The sequence below is a fragment of the Salvia splendens genome, chromosome 13, assembly GCF_004379255.2.
Source record: "Salvia splendens isolate huo1 chromosome 13, SspV2, whole genome shotgun sequence".
NCBI classification, from domain to species: Eukaryota; Viridiplantae; Streptophyta; class Magnoliopsida; order Lamiales; family Lamiaceae; genus Salvia; species Salvia splendens.
The window spans coordinates 3,729,345-3,753,952 of record NC_056044.1 but is presented as its reverse complement, the minus strand read 5'-3'; the positions used below and the strand labels follow the sequence as shown (position 1 = coordinate 3,753,952).

At 37.5% G+C, this 24,608-nt stretch overlaps 1 protein-coding gene and 1 non-coding gene across 2 annotated transcripts; both read right to left on the bottom strand.

Annotated features, from left to right (window-relative positions):
• Positions 1-12,071: 12,071 nt before the first annotated feature.
• On the bottom strand, positions 12,072-12,145 carry TRNAV-AAC. The gene has a single exon. It is a non-coding gene; the product is annotated as a tRNA-Val (tRNA).
• A 137-nt stretch (positions 12,146-12,282) lies between these two features.
• LOC121760990 (ferric reduction oxidase 2-like) lies at positions 12,283-17,112 on the bottom strand. The gene is made up of 8 exons (XM_042156572.1): positions 16,922-17,112; positions 16,683-16,791; positions 16,415-16,606; positions 16,014-16,248; positions 14,187-14,514; positions 13,844-14,087; positions 12,696-13,372; positions 12,283-12,513 (listed from the first exon to the last, which is right to left on the bottom strand). Exons 1-8 carry the CDS (start codon positions 17,067-17,069, stop codon positions 12,374-12,376), a joined length of 2,073 nt encoding a protein of 690 aa, XP_042012506.1. The 5' UTR covers positions 17,070-17,112; the 3' UTR covers positions 12,283-12,373.
• Between the last annotated feature and the right edge of the window lie 7,496 nt (positions 17,113-24,608).

Below are 24,608 nucleotides of genomic sequence, written 5' to 3'. Positions count from 1 at the left end.
ATCTTCACTATTTATTTAGGATTTTTAAATTCACCGCTAAAAAACCTCTACTGTAGTAATTCTTAGTATGTTTCTTTTTTCTATAATGGTAATTAAACTAATATTTAAAATAGCAAATGGAAAAAGGAAATGAATGGGATTTTGTCAGTTTCATGCGTTTAATGTGCAAATAGCTGCGTTTTGACCACAGCAGCTTGTGCTGTGGTTTTTAACACTGCAGAGGATCTCTGCCCGGACAGCTGTCGGCGAAACAGAGAGATGCTATAAGAGTGTCCACAATGGTGGCCCTTGAAGGCCACCATTTGTGGCCCGGCCACCATTCGTGGCTCTCATGTGGCTTCCGTAATGGTAAAGTCAACAAAACTATCAAAAATAACAAGGGCCACCAAATGTGGCCCTCTTTAAAAAAAATTAATTTGTTTATTTTTTTAATATTATTTTTTAATTTAAGTCTAATAAATTTTATTAGTTTTAAATTTATGATATTTATAAATTTAATTAAAGTAAAATAATGTGGATTGTAAATTAGAAAATTCACAACCTAGAAAAAATGTAACAATAACTTCGTTGTATTATATTGAAATAGGAAAATTATACAACGAAAGTGACATAATTATACAACGAAAGTGACATAACTTTGTTGGAATTGTTCATCGTCGGAATCCATAATTGCAAGGTTAAATTGAAGTTGGAAGGGAAGATTGGAGGAAAATGGGAGTAAAATGGAGTTGGAAAATGGAGTGGAAATGTAGTATATTTATGCACAAAATTTCGAAAATTAAAAAAATAATAATAATAATTTCCGCGGCCCAGCCGCGATTCTCGGCGCTTGCAATGGGATGGCCGCGGCTCACACGGCTCAGCCGCGTGAAGGCCGCGGCCGCGGCTCAGCCACGCTTCTCGCCTCTCCGCCCCGGCTCTCGGCCTTTGCAATGGGGGGCCGCGCGCCGAGCCGCGGGCCGCGCGGCTCCCCCATTGTGGACACCCTAAAAATTAAGATGGCAAATTTATTCCCGTTTTATTATTTCTGTTTGTTATAATAGTTGGGCTAATAGTTTATCGTTCAAAATGGATAATTTGGGCTTCTAAACTAATCTCTTTTAATTATTCTAATTCAATCCTAACACCTATGAATTTGGGCTTCGAAATTGTACTCCATTTTTACATGCGCATAAAATCATTTTCAATCGATTTTTTAATTAAAACTTCAACGGCGCATTAATGAACATTCTCTCCCGAGTATAAAAAAAAAAGCAGGAAGAAAAAATGAATACTCCTACAAAAATATATAAAAAGGTAATTTCTACACCAAATTCCTTACAGCCAGACAGCTGGTGAGATTATCAAATCAATCAAAAAATCAAATTAGCTTGCGAAATAGAGTCTCTCTCATGAAGAAGTTGGTGATCCAATAGCAAGATTCAGATTAGGAGACTTGCAAGAGGCATTTTAAAAAGCAATAGTTAATACAATTTGCTTCTATAAAACTGCATTTACATATTTAATTTTCTAACAATTAGTGGAGAAATGTTGTGATGGGATACGAACTAAACAACTAAACAATAATTGCGAGCCCAATAGCAGTGACGGCCCATCAGCCCAAAACCCAAGAAAGAGTATCAGTTCGGCACAACCAAAGAGTTCGGTCACAGCCTATAGCTCGGTAAAAGCCGACCAATCGAGCTCAACTCTCAGATCGGCAAAAGCTGATCGGCAAAGTTCAGCAGTTCGGTCTCAGTATTCGACCGAACAAGGAGATAGTGGACCCATGCAGGATCTCCACGACCTCCATTACACCCACGATCTATTTAGTGGTATTAAGCAGTTATCAACCCCCCTACCAGGGCTGCAAACCACGATCTTAGTTCGAATGTATAAATAGAACTTAGATCAGATAGACCGGGGTTAAGTTCTCTAGATCCTGAATCTCATATAGCAAATCAGTATTGTAATCTGTAAGCTAGATCAAGCAATACAAATTTGCCCTCTATTCTTCCCGTGGACGTAGATTTACCTCAGTAAATCGAACCACGTAATTTTCAGTGTTGTGATCTTCATTTATTACTTGCATTTATTCCCATAAAAAATTCGCTAAATCATCACTGGCGCCGTCTGTGGGAAAACAGAAAACCAAAACTGTGATAAAAGCGAGTTTTTGATCCTCTTCCACCAAAAAATGCGTACCAGATCACATAATACCCATACTTCCGTCCGTGATGAACGTGAGGAAGCTAGCCCAGCCCGTAGGTCTGGAAAACAGCTTCTGGAGAAATCTGCCTCCAGTTCTCACGGTGAAAGAACAAACCACTCAAAAAGTCATCGCACCGAGCCTCCCCAGCAGCTCGATTTGAATGAGGCTGTCAAGTTGTTCTTGGCTGAGAAGCAGGATGAGTTCTTAACATTCCTGCAAAAGAGCCAGAAGCCGGAGAAGAAAACGGCGGATTCTCCCTCCCCCTCCAGACATGAAAGTCACTACCGCAGTAGTGTCGTATCTTCCAGGAGAAAGAATCCTCACCACCGATATGTTCCTTCTCCTCCTTGTTACCGAAATCACAGGAGAACTCCATCTCCACCATACCGTAGAGATGTCGGATTCGCTATTTATGGAGCGCTGAAGACTCCATTTTCGGATGATATCACCAGAACTCCGTTGCCACAGAATTACCGAACTCCGTCAGTGACTTATGACGGGTTAGTGGATCCTCATGATTTCCTGGGACGCTATCAGTATAATATGGCGAACCAAGGTCTCAATGAGGTTCATATGTGTAAGCTGTTTCCCGAGCTGCTCATCGGGAACGCAAGAAGGTGGTTTGATAGCCTCCCTCAAGGCAGCATTAGATCTTACAGAGATCTAATGGATGCTTTTCATAGGAGGTTCTTCCAGAAAGCTGAAACCCAAATCACTTCGGCTCAGCTGCTTTCTATACGTCAAGGTCGCGATGAAAAGATTAGCGACTTCATGACAAGATTCCACAAGGAATGCCTACAAGTAGATGATCTCAATGATCTACTTGTCTTTTCGGCATTCCAAAATGGAATTCTGCCAGGAGCTCTCTACAGAAAGCTCGTTGAATGCAGTCCGCAAACAGCTCAAGAGATGTGGGACATTGCGGACCAGTTTTCTCGTGCTGATGAGGCAGACCGTCGAAAACGGTCTTTAGACAGCTCTTCCAGAGGAGACAAGAGGAAGCCCGATCATAGCGATCAGGGACATCCTCGCCGAACTCCTTTTGAAAGAATTCAAAGGGCACCGGTACAAGACAGATTGGGACCACGTCTCAATCCTGAGAAACCACCCGCTCAGTTCGTACCATTGAACAAGTCGAGAGCAGAAATTTTCGAACTGCATTCTGATATGTTCGAAAAACCAAAGCCGATGACGAAATCGGCCACGCGCCGAAGTCAGGATAAATATTGCTCCTTCCATCAAGACCACGGTCACGATACCGAGGAGTGCCGAAATTTGGCAGCAGATATTGATGTTCTTGTGAAAGCAGGGACGTTAAAAAAATACCAAAGCAAGCCACCGAAAAAGAATAAGAAACAGAGAAGTGCGAACTGCGCTCCTCAGGATCCTAAAAGGCAACAGGATCCCGAAGACGATGACGAGCCGCAATATGATGGAGTAATCCAGACTATTGACGCTCTCCCAGCCGGGAAGACTAAATCGTCTCTAAAATCAGAGCGCAGAGGCTTCAATCGAGAGGAGCCAACACATAAAAGGCTGAAGAAGGAGGAAGTAATTACATTTTCAGATGCAGATCCCGTCCCGGCCATTTCTCCTCATCAAGACGCTATTGTCATTCAAGCTGGAGTGGCAAACAAACTGATCCACAGAGTGTTTGTGGATACAGGAGCGTCGGTTAGCATTCTTTTTAAAGAATGTTTTGATAAACTGGAAGTGGATCCAGCTCGGCTCAGTCCGGCCCCACTTCCTCTGAAAAGTTTCGCCCAGGAGGACACCCGCCCTGAAGGTATTATCAGCCTTCCGATTACGGTAGGAAGAGCGCCTACTAGCTCCAGTACGGTGATCGAGTTTTTTGTGGTAAAAGCTCGATCCCCGTATAACATTATACTGGGAAGAGACTGGCTCAACACAGTTCGGGCCATTTGCTCTACTTATCACCTCACAATCAAGATCCCCACTAAAGGAGGGATAGCAGTCATCCGAGGTGATCAAAAGAGAGCAAAAGAATGTTTGCAGATTGCGCTTAAAAGTGCCGAACAATCAGATCGGCACCATCAAGCATAGCAATCACAGCAGCCGGAGTCAGAGGCAGGCGAAATGAACGAAGTCACACCGGAGCCGAACTCGATGAAAGTTCAGTTATACGAAGATGATCCATCCAGAACGGTCAAGATCGGTTTCGCGGGAACACCTCTACTCCGGGAAAAGACCATCCAGCTCCTCAAAGAGTACAAAGATGTCTTTGCGTGGTCTCCGTTGGACATGACTGGAGTGTCTCCCGAGGTAATTACACATCGGTTAAATATTGATCCTTCAGTCCGGCCTATAAAACAGAAGCAAAGACTCTTTGCGGCAGAAAGAAATCAAGTCATCCATGACGAAGTCCGCCAATTACTGAAAGCGGATGTATTATTTGAAGTAAAATATCCTTCTTGGGTGGCCAATCCTGTGATGATCAAGAAAAAAGAAGGAGGATGGCGGATGTGCATAGATTTTACGGATCTAAATAAGCACTGTCCTAAAGATTGCTACCCCCTTCCCAACATAGATAAAAAAGTAGAAGCTCTGATAGGCTTCGAAATTTTCTGTTTTCTTGATTTGTATAAAGGATACCACCAAGTTTTAATGGATGAGAATGATGCTTCAAAAACGGCTTTCATTACTGACTTCGGTATTTTTGCTTATAAAAAGATGCCATTTGGTTTAAAGAATGCCGGAGCCACATATCAAAGGATGGTAGATAAGCTATTTCGGCACCTGATCGGAAAAGAGGTTGAAGTATATGTTGACGACATAGTTGTTAAAAGCAGAAGCACTTCGGAGTACGAAAACAATCTCAAATCCACTCTCGACGTGCTCAAAAAAGCCAACCTCAAACTCAATCCCCAAAAATGTACCTTTTTGGTAGATTCGGGAAAATTTCTGGGTTGTTGGGTTTCAAAGGAAGGACTCAAGGCAAATCCCCTAAAGGTTCAAGTTGTTCAGAACATGGCAATGCCGAAGTCCATACATGATGTGCAAAGGCTAACTGGATGTCTAGCCGCACTGAATAGATTCCTTTCCCAAGCAGCCGAAAAGCAAATGCCGTTCTTCAATGTTTTGAAAAAGGCACCAAAGTTTGAGTGGGGAGCCGAACAGAAAAAGGCTTTTGACGAACTCAAAAGTTATTTAACCGAACTTCCTACTCTCTCTGCTCCAACAGATGCCGAAGTGATATTCTTATATTTAGCAGCATCAGATCAAACCATTAGCGCGGTGCTTGTACGAGAAGAAGGCCTAAAACAGCGTCCTATCTACTTTACAAGCCGAGCATTAAGAGGTCCCGAAACAAGGTATCAACCTCTGGAAAAAATTGCTCTGGCATTAGTAAATGCAGCAAGGAGACTGCGGCCATATTTCTATGCTCACAAAGTATGCGTCTTAACCGATCTTCCACTTCGGCAAGTTTTGACTAAGCCAGAAGCATCAGGCAGAATTGCCAAGTGGGCCATAGAGTTGGGAGAACATTCAATAGAATATCTACCTCGGAAAGCTATCAAGGGACAAGCCTTGGCAGATTTTCTTGTAGAGGTAAAGTTCGATCAGGCAATCCCTATTATTGCCGAACAGAAAAATCCTACCAATGATGAACTAACACAGCCCCAGAAACCCGAAGTAGAGCCGCCGGACTGTTGGATTGGATTCGTAGATGGAGCTTCGAATAAGACAGGAAGTGGAGCTGGTATTCTACTTATCGCTCCCGACGGACACGAAGTAACTTATTCACTTCGGTTCTTATTCCCAACCACTAATAACGAAGCCGAATACGAAGCCCTTCTTGCCGGACTTCAGTTAGCGCAACGTCTACTTGTCAAATCTCTCAAAATTCATTGTGATTCACAAGTCATAGTGAATCACATGCTGGGTACAAGTGAAGCCCGTGGTGAAAGGATGAAAAAATACTTGGACAAAGCGCAAAGTATTAGCCGAAATTTCTCTTATTTTCGGATAATCCGCATTCCCAGAGCGGGAAATAGCCGAGCAGATACTTTAAGTAAGTTGGCCTCATATCCGAGCTCAAAGGTGGAGGAATTACCGCACAGAAGCATTGATGAAGCTGAAGTACACTCAGTAACCAGTTCACCAAACTGGATGACGCCAATATTAAAGTATCTAGATCAAGGACAACTGCCCGAGGATAAGAGAGAAGCAAGGAAAATCACATGCCGAGCACGTCGGTATGAACTTCATGAAGGAGTCCTATATAGAAAGTCCTACCTTCAACCGTTATTGCGATGTGTAGGACCAGAAGAGACGGATTACATTCTTAGAGAAGTTCATGAAGGATCTTGCGGTAGCCACATCGGAGCTAGAGCATTAGCTAAAAAAGTTCTGAGATGGGGATATTATTGGCCAACTTTGGTACAAGAAGCAGTACAGCTAGTTAAGAAATGTACGAAATGCCAAATCCATGCAAATATCCCAAGGACGCCGCAGACTGATCTATGTGCTATGCAAAGCCCTTGGCCTTTTATGCAATGGGGCATAGACATAGTAGGACCACTACCACAAGCTCCCCGGCAAATGAAATTCTTGATCGTTGCCGTGGATTACTTCACAAAGTGGGTGGAGGCTGAACCATTAGCTACGATAACAAGCTCAAAGGCATTAGATTTTGTCTGGAAGAACATAGTTTGCCGATTTGGCATACCCCATATCCTCATTTCAGATAATGGGACTCAGTTTACTGACAAAACATTCAAGAATTGGTGCCAAGAGTTGAATATTCAACAGCGGTTCACTTCAGTCTCTCACCCACAAGCAAACGGACAAACGGAAGTAACAAACCGTACTTTGGTGAAAGGATTAAAAACTCGGTTAGAACAAGCCAAAGGACAATGGGTAGAAAATCTTCCTCAAGTCCTATGGTCTTACCGAACTACACCAAAAACCTCCAACGGTGAAACTCCGTACAGTCTAGTGTACGGCACTGAAGCCGTAATTCCGGTTGAGATCGGCATACCCAGCCCCCGAACCCTTAATTTCTCAACAGAACTGAATGACGACGGACTGAGAGCCGAACTAGATCTTGCCGAAGAAAGAAGAGAATTGGCCTTCATAAAAGAAGCCAAGTACAAGGAGCAAGTAACCCGGTATTATAACCAAAGGGTGAAAAAACTGCAGTTTCAAGTGGGAGATCTCGTATTGAGAAACAATGAAGTAAGCCGAGCAGAAAAGCTGGGCAAACTTGAACCCACATGGGAAGGTCCGTATCGGGTGTCAGAAGTCCTGGGAAAATGGTCTTATAAATTAACTCACATGTCAGGAGAACAAGTACCCCGAACATGGCATATTTCCAACCTCAAGAAGTTCTATTTGTAAGAGACAAGGTCCGGTCAGTCTTGTGTCTAGTTCGGTCCTAGGGTTATGTGCTTTCATATTTTTATTGTTCTTTATACTTGTCGTTTTTTAAAAAGATTAAAATCTTTTTCGTCCTTTTTATTTGTCTCTCTATGTGCGTTTTGTCTCTTATAAATGTTACTGAGGTATATTGTTCCTTAAAGGCTGATCCCCTTTTTTTAGATCATGTATTAAAGACAATTGTGAGTCCAAGCTTCTAAGGAAGATACAAGATTCCACAATTCAGCTTAAGAAACAAGCAATTCGTCTGAAACGAACTGCAATAAGCCGAAAACCACTCCGGTTAACTAGGGAAAGTCCAATCCAAGCGATAAAACTCGCCAAATAAGGACACTAACTAAGTCCGGTCAAAGAAGAGTTTACTTCATAAGACCGAGGACGAGTACAATAAATGAAATAAAAAATCGCTGAACTGTAAATACGCAGTGATAGAAGCGAAATGAAAAAATTTCATTTACTAAGTCTTGTGGGGCATACAATTCCGCTGCCCTACGAGAATGCGTTACACCATTACAAAGGACTATTCTACTGTCTACGATTGCTAAAGTTGAGCCACCTATCCGAAAAATCCTCATGATGCTGAGTTCGGGCGTTCCGAGCAGTTGAAGAATAAGTAGGTGGACGAGATGCTCTGATCGACCTACCGCCTCTTCCCTGAGTCCGGGAAGTTCTAGCACCTCGGCGGCGAAGAGTCTCTTCACGAAGCATTCGCTGATCTTGCTCACTCATATTCACAACTCCTCTACGAACTTCAGGGCGTTCTTGTCTTGACGTTTCCGGTTGCTCCTGAGTCCGTTGCTGATTTGGAGTAGAATTTTGAGTAAGTGGATTAGAGGTTTGAGTTGGAGTGTGAGCATCTGTTAGCGGGAAACGGCTAAGGAATCTCTCGATTGAGGGACGCCGGGAAAGAATGATGTTGTACAGAGAAGCCAAGCGCCGCAATGATTTCACAACTTGTTGGCAAGCCGAGCTCTCCAGCACATTGTTCTTCCGGAGTACATGAAGCTTCTCCCACAGTTCATCAACTTGATTCTGAACTTCAGATATAGTCATTCCCCCGCGCCCGCAGATGAAATCTTCATATGCAGTCCTCTCAGCGATGACAGTATTCAGCTCGGCCTCCAGATCTTTCTTTATGCACTCTAAGTCCTTATTGTTGGACTCCAGCTCCACTAAACGAGCCAAGAGTTCATCATACTTCATCTGGTCATCTATAGCTTTTTTCTCAGCTTCATTTAAAGCCAAAGAGTATAGCCGCTTCCAGTGAAGTACCTCCAGCTCCTTAGAGTTAAGAATACGAAGCAGCTATGTCAGTTCGGCATTTCAGTTTACCGAGCAGGCAGTAAACCACAATAGGAGTAAAAGAGATTAAGAAAAACTATAAGGAAGACACGAGTGTAGAAAGAAGAATTTTTTTCATTCACAAGAAAAAATTTACACAAGGAGGGCTTCAAGGCCATTTTACAAATAGAAAGAAAAAAACTAAACTAAGAGAATGGAGACGAAATCATACTCCGCCAGTTTCGTCTCCGGCTTCCCTGTGGGTTTCAGCTTCTTTCTCCTTGTCGACCTCGGTCTCAGCCTCGGCCTCCCTCCTCCCTCCCTCCTGCTCGGCGCCCCCATCGTCGATCTGCTGCACCTCTTGCTCGGCGTGCCCGTCGCCGGTCTGCTGATCCTTCTGCTCGGTCTCCTTGCCGGCCTCATTTTCCTGCTCACCCTCTTCTTTGAAAATTGAAGCGGGTGAAACAGGCCCCAATGAGGCAAAGATGGCCTCCATGTTCTCGTCACGGTCAGCACGGCAATTACGGACTCGTTCAGCAGAAAGCAGGACCGATGAAGACGCAAGCTCCTCAAGGAGCGACAGACTCTGGAGACGCGCTGCAATCTCTCGGCCATACAGCGGCAAAACGACTTCGGGTTCCTGCTCAACATTATCGGTCATCAATTTCAGCAGATCACCGATAAGGGCCGAAAATTGATTGCTCAAAAAGAGTTTCTCCGTGTAAACACGGAGAGCCTCCCCCTGAGCAACCACGGCAGCCGCCTCCCTCTGTTTCGACCGCTCTCTCTGGATGATGAGCTGGTCTTTGGCACGCTGGGCTTCATCCTGAGCCGAGATCATAGCGGCCTTTGCCCTCTCAAAGTCTGCCCGAGCCTGTTCGGCCTGGTGACGAGCAGCATTCAAATTCCTCTGCATCTCATCATAATCGCTGGACGCTTTAGAGAGTTCAACTGTGACGAGTTTGCAGAGCATATTGTTCCTCTGAAAATGGAAAAAGGAAAAAGTCAACAGAGGGGCCACAAAAAAAATATAGGAAAGAAGCAAAGCCAGAAAATCAAGAAGAAAATTCACCTCTACAAAGTCCTTTGGCCATAAAAAGGGCTCAGAGATATGTTCCGAAGTGGCCGTAACCACTCCTGATCCATAACCCCCCTGGACAATGTCTCTCTCTGGCGCTTTTGGGGGTTTCTGAGTCTTCGCCTTCCCCCTTGCCGAGGTCGATCCCGGCTTTTTTGGATCCGAAGACTGACTCGAAGAGGTCTTCTGCCTCTTCGGATTCTTCTCGGCATCAGACGCCGAGCTGGTGGTTTTCTGTTTCTCCGGCTCCTTTGATTCGGAGGATTTGCGACCAAGCTTGCTTAGCATGTTCACTGCCAAAAAGCAAGAAAACAAAGTTAGTTTTCGCCGCTAAAGCAGTAAAGCATAAAAAAGAAATCCTCACCCTCAGTCTCTTCGTCCGAAGACGAGGAGTCGAACACGAAGTCACCCTTGACGAGCTCAGATTCCAAATACTGTTTCCTAATCATGGGAATCTTATTGAGCCCGCCCTCGAGCTCGTCCAACGGTTCTACCCGAGGATGAGGAATTACGGACTTCGGCCCTCTCCAGGAAAAGTCCGGAGCCGCTGTCCTATTGTAAAAAAAGAAGCGATTTTTCCACATCGGCCATTTGGTTTTACAGAAGGCTCTAAAGGGCTGTAAAGGGATCAAGTAAAACCAGGATCCCTTTCTCTTAAACTGAAAGAAATTAAGGATTGCCCTCAGAGACAGATCCTTTTCTAGTCTACGCAGCTCGGCAGCAAAGGCCGATAAGTGCCTCCAAGAATTTGGAGTCACCTGACCTAAAGGAAGTTGGAAAAAATCAAGAAGCTCTACAAAGGCGGGGGGAAGAGGGAAACGAAGCCCGCATTCTAAGCAGGCTTCGTAAACGGTGGCATAACCCTCCGGCGGCGAGTTAGCCCTATGAGTGTCGTCGGGAATCACCACTAACCCCCCAGGAAGAAAATATTTTCTGTGTAAGGATATCACAGTATCCTTACTCAAAATGCTGTGAAAATATTCTACCGTCTTCTCCCCGGACTTTTTCCGGCCAGAAGATCCCTTACCCCCCTTCCTACCACTACCTGATTCAGAAACAGTTTCAGAAGAAGAAGACATGATTCTTACTCTTTGATGGTCGAAAGTCTCTGAAGAAATTCTTGAAGAAGCGGAAGAAAATTTTACGAAAAAGAGAGAGAATGCAGAAGAAATAATCGCAAAAGTGTTCCAATGATGAAGAAAGGAAATATTTATCAGATTCGCAGAGGCGTTTCAAATTCGTCGCACCGTTTCAAATCCCACTTTTTCTGGATTCTCTGGCCGGATTTGCTGTCACATTTAATGCAGACACGTGCAGAGCACGTCCCCTGACGTCAGCCTCCCCCTTACACTTATCCAAAATGCCGAAGTGATTCACTTCGCTTTTCGGGGGGGTGGTGATGGGATACGAACTAAACAACTAAACAATAATTGCGAGCCCAATAGCAGTGACGGCCCATCAGCCCAAAACCCAAGAAAGAGTATCAGTTCGGCACAACCAAAGAGTTCGGTCACAGCCTATAGCTCGGTAAAAGCCGACCAATCGAGCTCAACTCTCAGATCGGCAAAAGCTGATCGGCAAAGTTCAGTAGTTCGGTCTCAGTATTCGACCGAACAAGGAGATAGTGGACCCATGCAGGATCTCCACGACCTCCATTACACCCACGATCTATTTAGTGGTATTAAGCAGTTATCAACCCCCCTACCAGGGCTGCAAACCACGATCTTAGTTCGAATGTATAAATAGAACTTAGATCAGATAGACCGGGGTTAAGTTCTCTAGATCCTGAATCTCATATAGCAAATCAGTATTGTAATCTGTAAGCTAGATCAAGCAATACAAATTTGCCCTCTATTCTTCCCGTGGACGTAGATTTACCTCAGTAAATCGAACCACGTAATTTTCAGTGTTGTGATCTTCATTTATTACTTGCATTTATTCCCATCAAAAATTCGCTAAATCATCATGTTGCACTCTAAAGCTGACTAATCAATAAAGCAACCAAATCAGTTATCATAGAGACTCTGAAGTTTGCTAACAAAGCAATGTTAAGAAACCCAAAGTGAATTCAATGTACATTTATTTAATGAAAAAACATATAGTAAAAAACTAAAATAAATATGGCTTCGCCCGGGCTCGAACCGGAGACCTTCAGTGTGTTAGACTGACGTGATAACCAACTACACCACGAAACCATCATGTATTCCCTTTGTAGTTTATTACATTATAACAGTGTATTACTAAGTTTACATATTGATTTGCTTCGATTTTACTCGTGTTCGTGTCTCATTTTTATAGACATTAATTTGATAGCGTCTCAACCCGGTTCATATAACATTTTTAATTTTCTATATGAAATATTTAAGCATCAATATAAAAACCTATTTTGTGTACAAAGTTGAAAGGTCGTTGTTGATCAGAAATCACCAACTAAAACTGATAGACTCAAAATGCAGATTTTCTGCCAAACTCGATGAACATATATACGCAACTTGACGCCTTAATTTCTTCGGCCCACAAACCAAAACTCCAACACTCGACTCCTTCCGCTCGAACAAATATCCTGTGCACGGGTGGAGCCAGAAAATTATCTTCAGGCGGCGACAAAAATTTTAATGAATAGATTTAAACAAATAAATATAGCATATTATAACAAGTTATATAGTACTATATAATTATATTGATTAATAAAGAGTACTATTTTTTATTGCGTAATTAATCATTAATTAAGTAAAATGAACTCACTCTTAAGATCCGGCCTTTCCCCATAGTAAACATTGATCGACTCCGCCAGCGACAGCTGCGGCAAGCTCTCCATCTCTCTCTCCGCGGCCATATTCCGTATCTGCGTCGTCTCCTTACCCACCCGCGCCTTATTCCACACAAATCCGGCCGTCGCGCCCGCCACCACAGCCGCGCAGATGAACGCCACGTGGATCGCGGCTCTCGCGGCGGTGGAGTACACTCGATTCGAGTTCCGATCGATCGGATAGATGAAGCACCTCGTTAAGATCCCGATTGACACGAGGTAGGTGATGAATGACGAGGCGATCACGGCGGCCAGCCACAGCCAGCTGTTGCAGTTGCCTAGGGTTGCGGCGAGGGGCGGGTCAGTCGGGCTCGGGTTGAACCCGACGGTACGAGGGGACTTGTCGTTTTCCTGTGGCGGCGGCGGCGGCTGATTCTGGCGCGTGACGTAGGCCTCGATTTGGAGATTTAGGTTGGAGAGGTGCGGTGGGGCGCCGGAGATTGGGAGGATGAGGCCGAGCATGGTGAGGTCGGCTGAGTTTTTGAAGGCGGCGACGAGGAGGATCTGCGGGGTCGGGGTTTTTAGGGTTTCGGACGTGTGGATGAGGTCGCGGATGATGGAGATGAACGGGGTCACACCGCTGCCCCCGCTCACCATCACTAGGAGGTCGTGCCTGCACAAAACGGTGTACCTGATATTAGATTTTAACGGTATACCTGATGTTAGATTTTACGAGGTCTAATCTCATTCATTGAAGCGTACTTGATACTGAAACATTATTAGCTAAATTAACAATATAATATATAGTGTTTACTGAGAACTTGTTTTTACTTCACATTTTCGATGTCAAGTAACTCATATGTGAATATCTAATCAACAATAATTAAATCTAATAAGCAAGCATACATTCTATGGTTTACTTGACTTCAAGATCAATTGCTTGCATGTCTAAATGTTTCAATTTTTCAAAAATGGGTGTCCACAGTTAAATGTCACATCTATTTTGAGTAAGTTATCTAACACTCCAATACTCTATTTGCTTCATTCAAAGAGACACACTTGCTTGTTTGACGCGTGATTTTATGCAGTAGTGTGTTAAGTGGGGTGAGAATAAAGCAGAGATGATATATAGTAAATTGTATACCTTAGGAAATCGGTCGAGGCAGGTCCATAAGGCCCTTCGATGGAGACATCGAGACGATCAGGTGGGGTAGGTGAAGCAACCAAGTCAATGAGTTTAGTAGTCCATTTTCCTTCCCTTTTGATGATCACACTTATATTATCACTCTCCAAACTACTACTTGAACTAATAGTAAATGGATGCCATTGCAGCTTAGAAATGCTGGGCACATTCATGAATACGATGCTAGTTGGACTGTAATTTAAACCTGTCAATAAACCATCAACCAAAACAACAATACATATATTAATAGTGTTGTGGTTAAGTTGTTTCATGGAGTATATATGTTAGATATACGGAGTAATACCTTTGTTCTTGGAGAAGTTGAGCTCAACGGTGTGGCAAGGAAGAACCCGAGCAGAGACGAGGCGAACGTGGTGCCTCGACTGGAGGAATCTGAGGTATCGGTCAATCATGAAGAGGAAGAAGCCAGGGAGCATGATGGAGGCGTAGCTGATGCCAACATGAAGCATGAAGAAGAAGACAAAGAGAATGTAGAGGTAATGTGTGTAGAAGAAGAGCTCAAACATTGTTTTTCTAATCCTTGGAAATGTGGTAGCCCATAGGAATAATCCTGCTAACAGAGATATCTCTCCAGCTATGTTTGAGATTCCTGTATTCTCCCATTTCACCATCTGAAATTTACCCAAAAGTTTTGATTATTATTCTTATATTAAATGTGTTTTTATGAATTGGAACAGTTTTTCTAAAATCAGGGTATATATGACTTTTTAAATTTTTGATTTGTAATAATAATGTTAATAGGCTTATCACTCAGTATATTTGACCACTATAATTAATAATACTGCTTTCGTCCCCCAAATATTGTCACACTTTGACTCGGCACGAGTTTTAAGAAATGTAATGGAAAGTAAGTTGAAAAAGTTGGTGGGATGTGAGTTCTACTTTTAAAGTATTAGTTTTATAATAAAATGTGAGTAGAAATGAGTTAGTAGAATATGAGGTCCACTATAAAAAATTATAAAAAATGAAGTGTGGCAAACTTTCAGGGACGGACCGAAATGGTAAACTGTGACAAACTTTCAGGGACAAAGGTAGTTATATTATAGTGAAATTATATCATACTATATATATGACACAGATTTGTCACATATATACAGAAACACTAGCATTGCATATATATTTGTAATCCATGTCTACTCCTATTATCAAACTTAATGGATTAATTTGAGTGTTCTTCGAAGCACGTACCACCTCTACAAAGAGAAGAGGAATATAATAAAATAAAATAAAATAAAATAAACGAGATCAATATGGCAGACTGCGATATATTATACGGTGTCACGTGCCATACATGTAAAAGACGAGAGAGCACTGCCACTATCCAAATGTAATACAAATTCCTCACCGCAGAGAGCCAGAGACTATATATACATGACCATCACCCCCAAAAATAAAAGTTTTATATCTTTAAAAAATGATTGATTGATATAGATATTTTTTCGATCAACATTCAGTTTCGACCGATACTATAGCAATATGTATATTTTAACAATGACTAATAATTAATAAAGTAGCCATTTTAATAAAATAAAAGTAAAAAATAGCTCGTTTCAGATCATATAAATAAAAAGGAGAAAAGATAAACCTACATAAATTGTACTATGTACCTAATATCCTTAAATTTTAAATTTAAGTGAATTTAATTAAAATTAGTTTTGTTTTTTATTATATTATATGTAGCAATAAGAAAGAAGTGATACATAAATTTTATGTCGAACTGTAACATGATTTCGAGCCTGATTTGAATTAATTATACAATATTTATTAAGAAAATATTAATTTGCTTAAATATACAAATATTTAAGTAAAAATGTACATTTTTTTCGAACTGTTGCAAAATGATTAGTATGAAATTTATTTTAAATCAATTAATTTTATAAATCCATTTTCAATGTAAAATGTTAAAAAAAAGTTTTGTTATGTACGTCCTATTATGTACGTCTATCACTGCAATAAAAAAATAGCTAGTTTAAGATAACAAGGTAGAAAATAGCTAGTTTAAGATAACAAGGTAGAAACTAGAAGGAAATAATCGAGTTAGAAACAAATAATAATGAGGAGTTGAATTAGAATGTATAGTTATAGTTAGAAGGAAATTGTTGTTAAATACCTGTGATATTTGGTGAGTGGAAGCCCAGTAGATGATGTAACATAGGCCATGAGCGGTGAATAAGGTCATTACAATGTGGCCCACCCATATGTGATATTTAATGCTACCCTCCGCCGTTACCCCCAAAAACTGCAGCACCGATGAGCCACGTGTCACCGGCAAGAACAGGAAAGTCAACGCTATGTTTCCGACCAGCCCCAGCCGGAGCGCCGCCATGTCCAGCTTCGCCTCCCACCTGCACCTCATTCATATAATTCAATATACACATCAACAAACTAAAGGGGGCTCAAGCACCCTCTATAATTTCGAATTCAATTATGAGGAGTTTACTTTTCCAATTCGAAATCTTTTACGTGTCAATTTAATACTAGGTTGAGGGAAACTAATTACAAATATCTTACACTTTTTCTCCACTTCGTGTGGCAGAAATGGTAGTAATTCTTGCAAAATCGTTGTGGAAATAGGTGGCTAAATTCCAAATAAGAAGAGCAATAAACATGAGGAAGAAAGCAAGCTCTATTCTTGAAACAATTCCTAGCCCTTTGATGATCATTGGCCTCTTCCATATCTCTATCCGATTCTGTCCTTCTCCACTGTCCATCACAATAATATTTCAAAAAAATAAGAATAATTATAGTATTAATTAATTAAGGTATGCAAAATATATACCTCTTGATATTCTTGATTTGGGAGTTGTTGTTCTTGCCTAAATGAAGATACACACATCCCAATAGTGCAATTACTACAATTGGAGATGTAAATACCAAGAAATTTGCACCTGCAAATAACATTTAAATGAGCATATATGTACTAATTAACACGTGACAAAGAATACCAAATGTTCCACAAATTACAACTATGAAGAAAATAAATGTATTTTTTTTTTCAAAATTTGAGAGTTATGAAACCTTGGTTAGTTCCGAAGTAAGTGGTGGTGGTTTTGGCTCGGAGCGCCGGCAGCCATGTATGTTTGTAGGCGTAAGTTGGCATCGCCACCAACAAAACAAGGTAGCCGGCAAACACCGCCGCCGCCAACGCCGCTATCGCCGCCCGCATAGCTCTCTTGCCACCGCCACCCCACGCCCCTCTTCTTTGTGGATCCATTTAATTATTATATGCTTATCTCTCTCACTCACACTTCTTTTATAACTATTTATAGTGTTTTTATATTTTAGGGATTTTTTAAGGGAAAATGAATTAGTATGTAGAATGTTTTTGAAATTGATGGGAGAATGAATAGGGATTGAAATAAAGGTGTGACAGCGCCAAAATTTGTTCACGGTTAGATAACTAATTAATTAATCATTCAGCAACAACCATGTTTTCTTGATATTTTTTGCCCTCATAATTTGTTCCACATTAATTTTTATGCGCTGAAAAGAAGTAAACGTATCTGATTCATAAATGACATGAAGTGAAAAAATTAAATTGGGTGTGACATGGCAGTAGTTGACATATTTCCAAATGTCAAAATCTTTGCATATTCACCAAAAGTTGCATGGTACATGCAATTAGTATAGAGTTGTACTCCACGTCACTAGCTATAAGAATTAGCACTTGTTGCTTCCTGCATTTGGAATAATTAGTAACGCAATCAAATTATAAAAATGGGAAAATAATTTCAAATACTATCGTGTAGTCTACTGTTTATTTTCTTTATTTTAGAATAGTTTAGCACTAGCATTTAAGAAGAAACGGTGGGATTAGTGAATTTGCAAAATAAATGGGAACGTGTGGAGTCATGTGTTTTTATTAATTAAGAATCGTTATTCGTGTGCTCTAAGTGTGTTTGCTATGTGTTCAACTTCATCAATCCCTTATTATTCTTTTCTAGCCCTATTAATTAAAATTAAATAGATTTTGTTGTTTTTCCCTTTTTGATTCTTTCTTCACTCTATAGTTATATTTAGAGGGAACATCTTTTTTGGTCCACTAACTTTACCAAAGTATTATTTTAGGTCCGTAAACTTTGAAAATATCATTTAAGGTCCATCAACTATGAGTTAATATCATTTCAAGTACTTTTTACTATTTCCAAGTTTTTATCATATACTCATATTTTTTTAAAAATATCTTTACAATATATTTTTAACAAATTTTCTAAATATAATTTGACCTTCAATATTATCATTTAATTTTGTGACATGCAAGAAAAGATCTTTATTCAATTTTTTATTATTAAAGAGAAGTTCTTTATTCAATTTAAAAAAAATTAATATAAAAAATTGAAGAAGCAATTTTACTTGCATGTCACAAAATTAAGTGATAATATTTAAGGTCAAATTATATTTAGAAAATTTGTCAAAAATATATTGTAAAGATATTTATAAAAAAAATAAGAGTATATGATAAATTTATTAAAAATATATACACTTTAAGGTATTGAGGGTATTTTCGTCCAAAGAACTTGGAAATAGTAAAAAAGTACTTCAAATGATATTAATCTATAGTTGGTGGACCTCAAATGATATTTTCAAAGTTCACGAACCTAAAATGATACTTTGACAAAGTTCGTGGACAAAAAAAGATGTTCCCTCTTATATTTATATTTGAAATTCGTCTACCATGTAATGACTTAGTAGTAAAGTGGCTATTTCTAAATTAAGTTAAACAAAACTTATAGAGGTATGAACTCGATCACGCTTTAAATAGGAATGTCAGACACCAGATTTTCTAAATATGATTTGTGCCATTTGTTACACTTGATTTTTCAAATATATATGGTACTACTACTAAAAGAATAGAGAAAAACGAAGACATTTTTTTCAAAATCGGTAGAAAAAATAGAAGGAAAGTAAATATTAATTTATAATTCAAGTAATTCTGATATGCAAATTTTCATTTCCTTAAATTCGTGGTTTGAACCCCAACTTCAAAGTCGATAAAATCTAGTGTAAACCACTTCATCCCTCAAAAAAGGGAAACATATCAGAAATTTGTGGACGCCATATTTTGCTCCAATTCTTTCACAAAAAGTCATTGTTAATGCAAGTCGATCTTGCGCAGTCGCTTTTGTTAATTTTTATTAATTTATAAATACGATAAACTACTACTATTAGGAGAAGGCAATGACTAAAGTTTATGAGTTATCGAGCTTCATTCTACATATTTTTCTTTGTTCTCTTCTCTAATTCATGACTATCTCCTACTAATAATCAACCAACATTAACTTTATCGGAAATAAAATAGTAAAAAAATAAATATATTTTACCCCTTTAATCGAACTGCTATTTTTAAGGAGATATGAATCAAAAATCACAAATTGACATGATTTATTACCGCATGAAAAAATACTTGTACTTGTTAGTATCTTTTACACTTGATGATTTATCATATAGAAATTCACATTAGATAAGAGAAAAAATACCCATAGTTGAGGGAGAGAATCCCCCCCCCCCCAATAATATACTTTACATAAAAAGGGAGAAGAAAAGGTCAAAAAAGGTCAAGTAAAGTGGACCATTGCAATAGTGAAATTGAAGAGATTGCATTTCAAAAGCCAAGTGGGGAAGTTTGATTCACAAACGTGCATGGTGATAAAATGTCGCAATATTGATGAGCACTTTATAGGGCCATAAACAAACCGACTCTACTACTAAAATGCTTTAGGGACCATATGCCAAACAAATTACCTATCATGGCAACTCAATTTTAATTTACATGTTTATATTGAGTGAAAACAACCAAGTGTACATAATACTTTAAATGGCTACTAGCTATAGCACTAAAAATTTGAGTTGTTTTAAATGGCTACTAGCTATAGCACTAAAAATTTGAGTTGTCAAACACGACGAGCAATATTGTATCAGGCAGTCACTGAAAAATATCATATTAACCATACAAATTTTCCACTGATAAATCCCAAAAATCATTTGTAATCAAGATTATCGACGAACGAATGGTGTCAATGTAAAGTATATTGGCAAAAAATTACTGACGGATAACACCAATTCGAATGGTAGAAATGTTCACCTAGTCTCCCTTAGTTCACGTCAATCCATAAGGTAGGAATGTTCACCTAGCCCGCCCATGAGTTCACGGGCAACAAGCATTTTTTCGATGAGCGAAGTTGTGATCAATTTAATATTAAGGTCTATAATGGAATAATTTTTTGAAATTCGAATGACTGAATTTTTGTGTTTTCCAATTATTATAAATAGAGAAAGGAAACATATTTTGTAATTATGTTGATTTTAAAAACATTAGTTACAAATTTATCAGATATACAACGACAAAAGCAAACAAAAGAAAGTCCCAATGAATAAAAATTAGTACATATAATTAAACCAGAGTGAAAATTCTCCAATATAAGTTGATTCTGCTATTGTCTAAGTAAACAAATACTCCTACTTAAAATTTGTGATGAATAAATACACATAGATAATATTCATGGGCTTGATTGTTAAAGATGACTGTAAACTAATGGGCCGAACTAACATAATTCGTTGGTCGGCCCAACATTAAGTAGGCTCGTCTTAGGTGACCCTGCACACAGTAACCAATTCAAGGCCCATTTATATTATTTCTTATACACCAATATAATTGTAGCTGCACAAATTAGTGATTAAATTATGTGAAAAATTCATATTAATCTGTGTGATATTAACTTCAAAATGACTAGTTTCAAAGTAGTCGACGCAAAAATATCTATTGTTAACTGGAAGACAAACTTTCGTGTTTTTTAAAAAATATAAGGGAGAACAATTAATGAAAGTCAATACTCCATTAGTTATGTTAGAAAATGGATACTTAATGTCCGACTATATTACTAATAAAGGGGATAGAAAACAAAACGTAACAAAAAGCGCTTGCCTCTTTTGATAAAAAAAAACATTCATGGGAAAAATAAAGTGTTCAGATTAAAATCAAGTCTTAAGAAGGAAGGAAGTATCCAGCCAATCATGACATTATTCTTTATAGGAGGGTCATTATAAATTTTATTTGGCTATAATATTTAATTTGGTAGGTATCTATTAATTTACTTGTCGTGTGTCACTTTATGATTATTGTACATAATTTAATGGATATGATATGAACGTTACAAGGTCTTAGTAAACGTCAATGGGATAAAGCTCACTTTTTTTTTTATAGTAAATTTGGTGCAGTTTGTTTATTTTAGGGTGTTTGGTTATTCTTTCTTTTGAGAATTCACTAACTCCGTAGAAGAATTTGTTGTTTGCTCTTTAGAACTATAATGACATAGTAAAGAGTCAATTGACACGATTTAAAGTATATTAACATAATTTCATGCTTACTAAAATTATATGGTTCTTTTCAAATTACAAATTACAAATATCAAAATATTATACTCCTCATTGCCCTATATATAAAGTTCACATAAATTAATAGTAATATGTGATTTTAGCATTTAGTACTTGTTATTAGTCCAAATTTAAAAGGTTAATATGAACTTCTCATGGTCCAATTAATTTACTAAATAATCAAAACACATATAATTTGCATGATGTAAAAATTAAGTGGAGAGAAAGTGCGATTTAAATAATTGTTTCCTAAATATCTTCAGATTCTTGACTTAGGTACCATGTGCCTGTCATTAATTATTTTCACCAATAGTAGTGAGTTTTAGAAATTTAAAATTATGAAGGTACCATGTTCAAATCACTATTAATTGAGCATGAATCCGAAGTAGTATTTTCATTGTGACATTGTTGAATATGTACCGTGTTTTAACATATTTTAATTTTATACGGTTAACAGATATAGCAAACTAATCATTTATGTAATTAATCTATACAATTGTTATTTTAAATCAAAATGCATTTTGAAAGCTGTATATATTTTCCAACTTCGTTGTTTGGATGTTTAAGTGGGAATATATTTTCATTATAATTTTAAAAATAAATAAGAATATTTATACTTGCTTTAAGCTTGTTCTATGTTACTCCATAGAATTTAGTTACTGCCTCAAGCCATATTTTGTTACCAATTAACTCGTACTAATTTTGTTATAATGATATCCTATAATATATGGAGTACTATTTTTTCCAGTCTCTTGATATAAACAATTCATATTTTATTTTAAGATATTTCGAGATAAGGATTAATTTCTTTTTAGCAAAAATCAAAATTTTTCTTTAATTTTATTCTCTTTTTTACTCTATTATTTTTTTAAAATACATTTTTTCTAAATCTCGTATAAAAAAGAAATATACTTTCACTTAACGAGACGTATATATTTGCCGATGCAATCATGTTAATAGTGCACTGATTTACTATGATAAAACAAACAAATGAAATGTTATTGTAAGATGCAAAAGAATTCAACTTTATAATGAAGGAACAAAAGTGGCACTATAATTAGTTATCCTAAACCAACACTCTTCCCCTTAATTATGACACCAATAATTAAAGATAGTGAATATGTACCAACTGGATCAATCACTTCCAGAAAATGACCTTGTAGTGGTTACCAATTTATATTTTTAAATGATCGCTAATAAAAGTGAATAATTCCTCTAAATTTATACCTAGAAAAAGGACACTACGTAAAGATTATATTAAAATAAATCAAGTGCTCATTAAAGATTAGTACACATCCCATTTAATTAAATCATGTGGCATAAGAATATTCACTCAATCTCAAACTGTTTTCTTTTCAAATGTACCATGTGATGCATTAATCTCGTTTGAGATATTGTAAACTAGTTTCAATAAACTTACTTTTGTAAACATTCGACACTAGAATTTGTCCCCCACTTTTGCCAACATAAAATGTCTACTATAAAATTTTGTTATATTCATAGGTGTGTGTAATTACAAAAGTAACAACAATGTTTAAATTGACCTAATTGTAGATTGTACGTAGGGTCGTTTATTTGATAAGAAAGTAAGGTTATTGAAAAATTTGGTTTTTAAGAATATATATTTCTTAATAGAAAAAATATTAGAATAATAAAAAATTAATTAACTAAATTTAGTTACTAGACGTAATAATTAAATTATTATTAACATGTGTGATTTTTCTAATAGTTAAAGTGAATTTCTTATATTATTCAAGAAAGTAATAATATAATAAATTATCATGAGTACAGCACAAACTATGACTCATAATTCTAAAATACTATCTGCATAATAAGCTGTCGATTGATTAGATTAAATTATTAAAATGATGTTTTAATTGAAACAATTATAAAATCGTATTGTAAAAACGAAGTAACTAAAATAAATGCAACCTAATTTTCAAATTTCACGGGAATTAACTCATACACAAACAAACCATATGATATGAGCTGTGGTATTAATAAAAACTGGTTGTGTGCTTAGTTTTTCATCAACAACAAAATTAATTGATTAAATGAATAGCGTATTTATTATTTTTGGTATTGTAGCTGAAAGTCTGAAACCGTGTCTCAATTCATTACCCGACCGTTGGAAATTGGACCCAAAATTTGGACACAGATTAATTTGTGTTGGTATGCAACTAAGATAGATTTATTATAATTAATAACCAAAATAAATAAATTTGAATGTTTACATAAGTATTTTGTTTGGAATTGAGTTCGATGTATGCTACAATAAAACTACTTCAACGAAATAAAATAAATAAAGGTAACTATCTTTAAACTCAAACTTAAATTATTAATTCACCGGACAACATCATTTTATTTTATAAGTATATTCATGCATGATACTTAAATTAAGTCAAACATAGATACTCAAAGCTTCGGTAATATAGTTAGTCAATATTTCAGTATATTTTGATGTAAATAAAATAAAGAGTGATACACCCACTAAAATTAGAGTAATATTGTAGTAAGTACTCCATTACTTATATTAATTAAATATTAATTATAATTATTGGTTAAATTAAAATGACTTATATACCCTTTACTCCATATTTGCCTCATTTTGTGAATTCCTCTTGTCCTATTTTTCAAAATCTGAATAAAAGTAATAAATAAATATACAAGTCTGCATTTTATCAATGTAAGAATAAAATAATAAAATTAGTTAAAGTTACAATAAAAATTAAATAAAAAACCAATTTATTACTCTTTATCTAATAAAAAATCCTGACTATCTCTAACGTGACTCAATGGATTTATTGTTAGTAAATCCTCGTTATTGTACTTGTTTATATACCTAATATGCATAAGTATAGTACAAAAGTCAATGCAACAATAAATTTCGTTATCCCAACGTTTCATGAGTAATTAATGTATGTTTAATTCGGCATGTACAGGAAAACTGTTGTATTATTCTTTAGAGTATATAATTATTTCGAAAAGAACTACTAATAAAAACACAAAAATACTCTCCTCCAACTTTAGCTTATTTTCTTATTCCCTGATATTTATCCCATCTCAAAAATTGAGAATATAATTATAACATTCTTCTCATTTTACTTCATTCGAACACTTTTTGAAATTTGATGCTATTTCTTAGTAGTAATACATTTTTTTAGGATTATAGAAGTAAATATTCCAAAACCACTAATGAATTTATTTGGAGCAATGTTATAAGTCGAGTAAACTCTGCAAAAAAAATGTCAAATTAATTTGCTTTTACTGAAGAAGTTGGTAAATACCAAAATAGGGATACAACTCAAAATTTTAGATTTTTCTCAATTTTTAT